Source organism: Lepidochelys kempii, chromosome 1, assembly GCF_965140285.1.
Source record: "Lepidochelys kempii isolate rLepKem1 chromosome 1, rLepKem1.hap1, whole genome shotgun sequence".
Taxonomy (NCBI): Eukaryota; Metazoa; Chordata; order Testudines; family Cheloniidae; genus Lepidochelys; species Lepidochelys kempii.
Genome location: NC_136380.1, coordinates 310,111,828 through 310,122,002, shown reverse-complemented (window position 1 = coordinate 310,122,002; position 10,175 = coordinate 310,111,828). Strand labels below are relative to the sequence as shown.

The window sequence follows — 10,175 nt, the reverse complement described above, 5'->3', positions numbered from 1 at the left end:
CAGACAGATGGGGGGGGGGGAAACAACAACAGCGAATTATTTCCCAAAGACAGAAAGTTGAGACTATTTTCTGCACATAGATGGAAATTCTCTTATGGTTCCTTGTACTCACCAAAGAATATTTCAAATGTCCAATATTGTAAATTGCGGCTAGCAATTTTCCTCCGACTTCCACTGACATTAAAAAAAATGATTTGGGGCTTTTGGCTTAATTTCCCCCAGAATGAGCCTTCCAACTTTCTTCCACCACCAGTGTTGTAATTCAGCCTGAACGGGCAGCAAATTGAGAGACTAGCAAACTTTTCCCTGTCTAAATGGGTCAGCTGCCGGCTCTGGCCAAGGCACACAACCTCCTCCCTTTTCGGTGCTGTTGAGACGTGATAGTGCTGAGAAGCAACGTGGAGACGCCAACGGGACTTGTCAGGAGAGCAGGATTTTGCGGCGGGATTGGATTCAGCCCGGGACAGGTCGTGTAGCACCGTTTCTATTTAACCCCGTGAAGCGGAGTAACAGGAAGGCACGTACTTCCTAGCTGTGCCTGGCCAGCGGGCAGCTTGGGAAGTAGAACTCTTGCACTTTGCCGCAGTTCACCGTTTAGCCAAACTTTCTCCCAGTCCCACCTCCCAGTGCGCTAGAAGAAAACAGAAGCAAAGAGAGGTTTCAGAGTAGCAGCCCTGTTAGTGAGCTGTAGCTCAGGAAAGCTTATGCTCAAATAAATTGGTTAGTCTCTAAGGTGCCAAAAGTCCTCCTTTTGTAGAAGCCAAGAGAATTATTCCCGACGCTACTCAGCGCGCATAAACGACATGGATTGCCTGATCCAGCGAGCGTGACACGTTCCTGTGCCGGGAATTTGGCTCCGCATTTGTTGAACTGGAAAGGAACAAGCGGGAAAGTGTCATTCATAGCCCCAGTTGCTGCCTTTTGGCCCCTCCCAGCCACTTTTACCAAGGGCCCTTCGGAGCTGATGACAACCGCTGGGCCCCCTCACAGGCAGACTGATTAGATTAGACGTGATTGCTGTATGCTTAAGCAGACCGGGTGCGTGTAATACGGGGAGCTGGGAGCGCTGCTCCAGGGTCACTTGTCATTATAATTATGTGCGATTAAAGGATTTATACCTGAAAAGTTTTAATTTGCACCCGCTTACTTGGTTGTCCTGGCGGGTGGTAGCCTGCGTGGAGTTTGCACGGGTGTAAAATAGAGCAGCAAACACATTGGTTTGGTTTTGGTTCAGACAACGTTGTTTTTTGCTGGCGGATTCACTAAAAAAGACGGTTTATTTTAAAATAACAATGTCATCATCCTTGCCATGGACTAATATATATTGCTGGGGAGAAAAAATAAACCACCGAGTTAAGCAGCTCATGATGCCTAAATGTCCTACGCGACCAAAAAATCCTACATCGACCTTCCTTCAGCACATAGCATGGATACTTCAGAAATGAACCCTGCTGATTTCCAAAGGACTTTGCTGCTACCATCATATCATAACAGCTCCATTCATTATTGTACTGGCTCGTGAAGTATGTCAATGGCTAGCTTCTCACTCCGCCAGATCAGGGCAGTAGGGAACAACAATTCACTACGGAAGAGGAATGCAACTTAGAGTCCTGCCAAAAGGTTGTTGACTGGAGCGGTTACAACTGAACTTGTTCCAGTAAAATTACACTGGGTCCTGTGGCTCTGATCCTCAACCAGAGGTCTATGTTCCCCTCTTCTTTTTGGGGGAAATCCTTTATATAAACCATTTCTCGTTTGTATTTTAGCGAGACATTCATTTAAAAAAAATTAACTCTAATAGATCACAACAATAACAACAACCAGGGGCTAATTTCCCTATTGAAAAAGCCATGGCAGTGCCGGGCTAATTTACTCCATTGTGTCCAGGTATGTCAAATTGCACGGTGTAGAGTATAAAGCGCTATTCTGGCAGTACAACAGAGCCGTGTAGGGGACGGAGTGGCAGTTTTTGCTCTGGATTTCCTGGCTTTTGTTTGGGGGGCAAATCACCCCTTTAACAATGCTGGATTGTAAAGATGTGATCCTGGTGATTGATTGATTGACTGATTGATTAGCTAATATGAACAAAGCAGTGACCGTAAACGAATCAAAGCGACTAAAAATAATAATCGGGCACAGAGGAAGCCGCCAGAGTCCTTCAATGAAGCAGGCAGGAGTATTGTCTGTAACCTCCTTGCTTCTTTCCTAGATCGCCCAGAAACATAATCCCGAATAAAACACGCTAGATTCCCGTCGCCTTCTCCTCCTGTAGCTAATCTGCAGCAAGTGAAAGAAGCTTGTTGTCTTTATCCAGATCCGAGGATGAAATGCAGCCTGTTCCTAGGGGGACTGTGAAACACGTCCAGGAGAAGATTAATACACGCAGCAGAAGGTTGGAGAAATTCTCATGCTTTTCAATTAATTTTTTACTTAAAAACGCAATGGAATTTATGTGTTTTATTACGAAGGAAGAAATGAAAGATTAAGGTTTAGGCGGTATTTTACATTGCTGTAATCGCCTTTGGGTTCAGATTGGAGTAATCTTGCCCACGAGATTAATTCGCCTGTGGCTCGGATTTAAACGCGCGTAGAGATATGTCATGAGAATAATGCAAGTGAGCAATATCAAGAACATAGTTTAGGAGCGAATGAAATGCAAAACCGATTACGGGGGGAAAGAGAACAGCACCTTTCCCAGACCGGATACGAAATTATTGTTCGGCGCTCAAACTTTTGCCCTTAATTCCTCAGAAGGTTTTTAACTCTGGGGAGGTCACCTGGGGTCTGCTACTTCCCCAGGCAGAACAGACCAGACTTCCCTCTCCAGGACAACCCACTCACCCCTTGAACGTCTCTGGAGAGAAGGGCCAGAGATTGGAAAAAAGAAAGGCAAACAAATGGTGAAACACCCCAGTTAGAAGACAGCCGAAAACGCCCTTTGAAAATAGAAGCAGGCAAGCTGTCACTCTGACCACCGCGAATCATTTCAGGAATACCTCCCTTCAGCGCCAGCTGTTCTGTTGGAGAGGCGCTCGTAGTTTACAGACCCTCGTCTAATATCGCTAGAAAACCGAGACCCTGAGTGAAATGCAAGGTCCGGGACAGGAGCAGAAAAAATCGTTACGCTGCTTTAAGAGCGTAACTAGATTTTCAGCAATTTTTGCACTCGCAAAAGTCCCTTCTCTCAAACAGAGGCTGAGCCTGCCAAGAGATCCGTGCCTCTGTTTATTAAGTTGGCTTGCACACAAGTTTTCAGCTACACTAGATACAGAGGGGAAAATATCCATTAACAAATAATGAATAATCAAGATTTCCAAAGCTCCCTCTTTACCACTTCAGCGTTAAGAAGGCCAGTATTATCCTAATGGACGGGCTGTAATTGCTGCTTTGGGATATTTACACTGCTCAAATGACATTACATATATGTTACTTTCCAACACATGTCAAAAAGTCAATCCCAAAAAGACCAGTTAAAAGTAACCTGTTAACCTACCAAGTGGGTGGGATTTGAAGCCTCCAAACCCACCCCGTAATAATTCCTTTCTTTCCTATCAGCTAAGAGGAAATTTGTCGAGATCAAATTTAATGTAAATTGTTCGGAAGCAGGAAACTCCGCTAGAATAGGCACGAAATAGACCCGGGAGGTTTACACGCGAGAAAACGAAGATCTCTCAAATTGGACCACGTGACCCCCGCACAGGTTCGGGATCCCTAATCTGATTTTATTTGTGTCCCTGTCAAACTCACTCAGACGCAGTGTTTGCAGTTTCTCTGGTGCGCCTTAAAATCCCTGCCCCGCCGCTGGAGGAGTCCCTGGGCTTTCGGTGCCAAGGCAGGAAGCAGCAGGTAAGAAGAGGGCCCCGCCTATGGGAACCTGATCAGCGCTTAAAAGGCAGCAATTAGAGTCTTAACCGCGACCCATCTGCCGCGGGACCTCTCGCCCTTTGTCTGCGCCCAGGAGGGAGCAGCGCCCAGCGGGAGAGGAAAGAGGACAAACGTGGAGCTCTGCCGGGCACCCTCAAGTCTGTGTCACCCAAACCCCGGCTCGCCGAACCCCCAGCTCGTCCCTTCTGTTGGCCCAGCCCTTGCTCTCCAGCCCTTGCTCAGCCCCCCACTTGCCACTACTTCAGCGGCCCCAGGCATCTCCCCACACCGCTGCCCACCACTCACAAGCCTCCCCCCGCAGGACTCCGAGGCCTTGGGGCTTTTGTCCCCGCCAAAGGGGCTCTGATCCCGCGCTATGGGGGAGGTTTGCATGAGCGGGGTCGCACGCCCAGCTGTGCTCCCAGGGCAGGGGTCACAGGCTGGTGCCCTGGGAAGGGACGGGATCCCGCCCCCCAGGGCCCATGTTGCTTCGCCAGCCTGAAGCAAAGCTGAACTATGAGCCCTGGATCAGTCTGTCCCTGCCCGCCCCATGGTCCTGGGGGAGCCCACCCTCAGCCACCCGTGCATCCGGGGCAGGGAGACCTCCCACTGCCAGCATGCCTAGAAGGGCCCGCCCTCCCAGGAGGCCTGCTGGAATCGCCACCCACTTCACCGCCCCACCGACTGCGGGCTGCCAGGGAAGAGGGGCCCTGGGTACCTGGCTCTCCAGATGTCTGCTCCACTGGGAGAGGCGGATCCACCCTTCTCTGCCCCGGAGGGGGCGGCGAATCAGCCCCTTGTCCAGCTTCTTCTCCCCTGCACAGTGCAGGGGAGGCCGTCGGGGCTGGATCCGGACGGGCTTTTGTAGGGTTTCTAGCAGGGCGTTACCCTGCCCGGACTCCCAGGTGGGTGTAGGGCGACCTCTCCCTGCCAGCCTGACCCCATTTCGGGCGCCTCCATTGGAGCCCGCTGGAGTCTTCCCCCTTAAAAAGGTCCAGGGCCTTGGTCCATCCCTCTGCGCCTGCTTCCGTGGGCCCAGAGAAGGGCTTGCTGTGGTGGGGGGAGCTGGCATTGTGGGCTGGCTATTGGTGCCCCCTAGCTGCCCCCTTTCGCCAGCCTGAAATGCGGAGACTGGAGGGAGCCAGTATGGGCGACATCCCCCAGCCGGCTGTGCCCGGGCTGGACTCTTCCTCGCCTCCCACGTGTGTCAAAGGCCCTTGGGAGCGGCCAGGCACGGAGACGCTCACGGGGAACATGCAACAGGCACCTCCGGGCGGTGCAAAAGGGGCGGCTGCTCGGCCACATCCACCCCCCTCCCAGGGCCCCAGAAAGCGTCAGCAGCCCAGGAGGCGGGGGAGGGGACCTACCTGCCCAATGCAGTGGGGGCCCCATTCACGGCAATGTCCCTGCCCAGGCGCACATGCAGCCTGTTGCTTCGCTGCCTGTAGCCGAGAGGGACTGTAGGCAGATTGGTCAGGAACTGCAGGCCTCTCTCGTTATATAATGCCCGCCAGTGGCCGGGGCAGACGGGAATAACTGACACTTGCTTTAGCGGTAGATTATCATGTCTGCAAAATGAATAGATCGGCCACAAAAGTAAAAATAAATTGATGGCAACCTCCTCCTCCTCCTCCAGCCACGCTGCCTTGCTGCTGTGCTTTGACTGTAAACAAGCGGAGCAAGGAGCCTGGCTCCCTCTATGCATACAGGGTTCTCCCGTCAGGATTAAGGCCTCTAGGCACTGCTGAAACACACCGAGAGTGTGTGTATGCATATATATAAAGTATCGGTTTGGGCAAGCTCTTCCTCCTTCCTCCAGATTGTGATTCAACTTTTGGTTATTCGGTCTCAACTCGGCTTGGCCCCAGTGGTTTCTGTCTAGCCATTTGCGTTTCAGTTCTGGAGTGATCGGATCTGGGGCAAGGTCCAGCCCCGTTGCTTGGCTGTCTTTTCCAAAAGACCAAAGCCCTCCAAGCCGTGGCGTCAGCCCCCGACCAGCGCCTGCCAGAAGGGCAGCGGCCTCAGAGCGTCCAACCCCCCCCCCCCGCCTCCTTCCCCACGCCAGAGCCTAGGCTGGAAAGTGGCAAGGAAACAATCAGCTTCCCCCAGAGCCGCTTCTCCTGCCGCTGCCCGCTCGCCCGCAAATTGGGCTCTGTTTCCTTATTTAGCACGTGGACAATGATTTTATTTGCTGTCACTTAGAGCCAAACAAGAACATTGATGTCGGTTCAGCTTGGCCTCTAAAGCCTGGCGAAACAGATTGCGAATAATAATAAAGAAGAGAGGGAGGGGGCGTGCGAGGGGGAAGGGGGGAGAGAGACACCTCCTTCTCCTGGAGGGGGAGACTGCGTCTCCAATGAAAAGTAGTCGCTTACTAGGGGAGTTGGGAGGGGGGGTGTATGGGGGGGACTTTTCCTGTTGACTGTTGGAAGCGAATTGAGCAATTATCTAGTTTACCTTCTCCTCTTGGAAGTTAACGATTGGCGAGATCTTGGCTGCGTTATTGACACAACACTTTCTATTGATAGAAGTAAGCAGCGATTGTCCTTAAGTCACTGGTGCGCCAAAGTAACCTGTGATGGGCTGGCATGAGTCCACTGGACCGGGAAGGCTGGTTCCGCCGGCGGAGGCTCTAATGATGCTGGTGGCGGCGACGGTGCTGGTCTCCCTCCTTGCAGATCAGTGACCAGAAAAAGGGGGAGAGTGGGGAGAGAGAGAGGGGGGAAAAAAGAGGCGTCTACCAAAGCGGCTCAGACAGGCGAACAAATGCAAGCCAGCCATGGACAATAGTAGCCACCACACGGCGACCAAAATCTTAGCAACTTCTCCAGGCAGAGAGAGCCTGTCTGCTCGAAGCAACATGATCAGCACTTCTAAACCCCTGGCTTTCTCCATCGAGCGAATCATGGCCAGGACTCCAGAGCCGAAGTCCATTCCGGTGCCGCCCTTCCTCCAAGGATCCGTGCCCAAAGGAGACCCCAAACACTCGTTGCATCTCAACTCCTCCATCCCCTGCATGATCCCCTTTGTCCCGGTGGCGTACGACCCCCTCCCCAAAGCGGGGGTGGCCGGATCGGAAGCCAGGAAGGCTCACTTGGACTCCTCTGCCTCCCCCTTCAGCTGCGGCGATCTACTGAACTGTGCCCTGAGCCTAAAAGGCGATTTCTCCCGCGACGCCCTGCCCCTGCAGCAGTACAAACTGGTGAGACCGCGAGTGGTCAACCACTCCTCTTTCCACGCCATGGGAGCGCTGTGTTACTTCAACCGCGGCGACGGCCCTTGTCACCCGTCGTCCAGCGTCAACATCCACCCGGTGGCTTCTTATTTCCTCAGCTCGCCTTTGCACCCGCAGCCCAAGGCGTACCTGGCGGAGAGAAACAAACTGGTGCTCCCGTCCGTGGAAAAGTACCCTTCCGGAGTGGCCTTTAAAGACTTATCGCAGGCTCAGCTCCAGCACTACATGAAAGAAAGTGCCCAGATCCTATCGGAAAAAATCGCGTTCAAGAGCTCGGAGTTCAGCCGGAGCTCTCCCAGCAGCAAGCCCAAAGTTTTCACGTGTGAAGTTTGCGGGAAGGCAAGTAACTAACTTCCTTTGCTCGCATAAAGTTTCGATCCATTTGTCTGCTCCCGTTTTAGAACTATCACCCCCCCCAGTTGCTTTATGATTCTAATTGTTTTTTTTTCTGATTTAACTTTCAAGGTATTTAATGCACATTATAATTTAACTCGCCACATGCCAGTCCACACAGGAGCCAGACCCTTTGTTTGCAAAGTTTGTGGCAAGGGCTTCAGACAAGCAAGCACTCTCTGCCGGCACAAGATCATACACACCCAGGTGAATATCTCTCACGCCTATTGCACTGCGTATTTCCACCTGGTTTTGCTGATCCGATCCGACAAAAAAAAAAAAGAAAAAAGAAAACTATTAAAACGGGGTCATTTGGTCGGGAGGCGTTTGTTTTTGTTTTCGTTCGTTTTTTAAACAGGCTTTGCGTCGGTTTCACGTCTCTAGAAAGCCACAGATTTCCAAGCACTGGAAAGCGCTTTGCCAAGCACTTCAATATTTGCTTTTGTTTTGTTTCCTTATAGGAAAAGCCTCACAAGTGTAACCAGTGCGGCAAAGCGTTTAACCGGAGTTCCACTTTAAACACACACACCCGAATCCATGCCGGCTACAAACCTTTTGTTTGTGAATTTTGTGGCAAAGGATTTCATCAAAAAGGTACAAAGTCTCAAACCCCTTCTTGTTGTTCTCCTCAGAATCCCACCCCTAGTAGGTAAACAATCAAAACAATTTGCAGGAGGGCTTGCTTTATTATTTATTCATTATTATTTTATTTTATTTTAAACCCTTGGCTCAGTTTTAACCCGGAGATCAACTTTTTATGTTGAATACTCGGTATCTGAAGTGTCCGATTTAAGCTTGTAGAGGAGTGGAAAAAAGAGAACTTTCGGGGTTTTTTTCACATTGCAAGATGCAATTTCCAACCTACTTGAATTCCCCCACCCCAAATGCAATTTGTTACTGTTCATCTTTTTGCTCAGTGTGAGAATCTTTGTTTAATATTAATCTTGGATTCTAGTAATCCTCATGCTATCGTTTAGAATTTTTTACAATACTTGTTCTGTGTGGTTTATAAATCTGGTTTTATTCAGCGCTTTACCGTGTGGTTCTAACAATCAATTTCCTAACCGGAATATTGTGAGTGGGTGGTTTGAGTTGTGTTTTAGTTAAAAACGATCAATTGACAATTTCATCTTGAGCTGGGGTTTGGGGATAGGGCAAAGCGCTCTCCCCGGTGTAGCGTCTGTGACCCTTGACTTGTCTGTTCCCAGGTAATTACAAAAACCACAAACTGACCCACAGCGGCGAGAAGCAGTTCAAGTGCAATATCTGCAACAAGGCTTTCCATCAGGTGTACAACCTGACCTTCCACATGCACACCCACAACGACAAGAAGCCCTTCACCTGCCCCACCTGCGGCAAGGGCTTCTGCAGGAACTTTGATCTCAAGAAGCACGTCCGCAAGCTGCACGACAGCGCCCTGGGACTGCCGCGAGCCCCTGCCGAGCCGGGGCCTGACCAGGAGCTACAGCCGCCGGGCCCGCTGCTGCAACAGCCGCACCATCCGTGAGGGAACTGCGAGCCCGGAGCTCCGCCGGTCCTACTGGCGAGGAAAGCAACCCAGAGCCCCGCGTTGCAACCATCCGCCTGCTTCTTTGCATGCACCTGTTAAGCGGTTTTGTGTATTACGCTCTACTTGGCCACTAACATTGATGGACTGGTCGTTTCCTTCTTTTTGTTGTTGTTGGGTTGTTTTGTTTTGTTTTCTTTCTTTCAAGACTCGCTTTTTTTAACATCTCAGGGTTAGAGATGGTTTAAAAAAAAAAAAAAAGCCAAGCCAATTTCTGCTGTATTTATTGGGATCTGTATTATCCGAGCCGGGAATGCTGCACCAATTAATTATTTCGATGTGTGTGTGTGTGTGTATATGTATGTATTGGTTCTGCCCTGTCTTCGGTGCCCGCTGGTTGTCCCTTCTTGATAGCTCCCCTCCTTCCCCCCCCCTCCCCTGAATATCGTATCTTTATGGCCAGAGCTGGTTCACTATGTACGGATTTGAATTTCAGTTTGATTCTTGCACGTGGAAAATGAATTCGTTGACCTGGTGGAAATAAATACTTGGAGCGTGATGATTGAATCATCAAGGGCGCATTAGCTATTTACATTATTCAGCTACCAGACCAATGATCCTATTAAAGAGCTGTGATCCCACCATACCGCTTCCTAATGTATTGATAAGGAAAGGCTGGGGGCGGGCGGATGATAGGTAATACCAACAGCGAGGGGCTGTGTGTGTGTATTTATGTTTAAGCAAAAGGGAAGATGGATGGAAATCAAAACTGTGGCTGATGCCAGGTCCTTGAAATGCTCCAAGTGTTAATCAGCAGCTCTGCTGTGAGCTTAGGCGCTGGTGTTTTCTGACTGCAAACCTCTCCTGTTTTCTTGCCAAAACACTGAAACAACTGCTAAAGACTTTAATTAAGAGGGGGTAATTAGCTTGGATTTATCAAAGCCGGGTTGTTAGAAGCTGCCAATCCAGCCTTAAAAACTAAGCACGCTCCTCCCGGTCGTTGCCTAGAAAGAAAGCGGGGTGGGAGAATGGATGAGCCCGGGAAGGAGATCTTATTTTATGTAATTATTTTAAACCTCTCCTGTGCCAAAACAAAATTAACCTCCCCCCAATCGGGTGCTATCCTCAGCCATTAGTAAAAGCAGCATCTGTAAGGGGCTTCTTTTGCTACTATTA

General features: G+C 50.3%; 1 protein-coding gene across 2 annotated transcripts; it reads left to right on the top strand.

The window, feature by feature from the left end:
• Positions 1-6,643: 6,643 nt before the first annotated feature.
• FEZF1 (FEZ family zinc finger 1) lies at positions 6,644-9,140 on the top strand. 2 transcript variants are annotated; one of them, XM_073331696.1, is made up of 5 exons: positions 6,644-7,066; positions 7,217-7,438; positions 7,565-7,699; positions 7,954-8,086; positions 8,701-9,140. In XM_073331696.1, exons 1-5 carry the CDS (start codon positions 6,644-6,646, stop codon positions 8,997-8,999), a joined length of 1,212 nt encoding a protein of 403 aa, XP_073187797.1. In that variant the 3' UTR covers positions 9,000-9,140. The 2 variants fall into 2 exon arrangements, with proteins under 2 accessions (XP_073187797.1, XP_073187788.1); XM_073331687.1 differs by having other exon boundaries at positions 6,644-7,438.
• Positions 9,141-10,175: the final 1,035 nt, after the last annotated feature.

What these genes read in the sequence shown, in the direction of transcription:
- FEZF1 (XM_073331687.1), top strand. Translation starts at nt 6,644, where the DNA reads ATGGACAATAGTAGCCACCACACGGCGACCAAAATCTTAGCAACTTCT. An exon ending in CGTGTGAAGTTTGCGGGAAG is followed by an intron (nt 7,439 to 7,564) that starts GCAAGTAACTAA and finishes TTAACTTTCAAG; the next exon opens with GTATTTAATGCACATTATAA. An exon ending in ACAAGATCATACACACCCAG is followed by an intron (nt 7,700 to 7,953) that starts GTGAATATCTCT and finishes GTTTCCTTATAG; the next exon opens with GAAAAGCCTCACAAGTGTAA.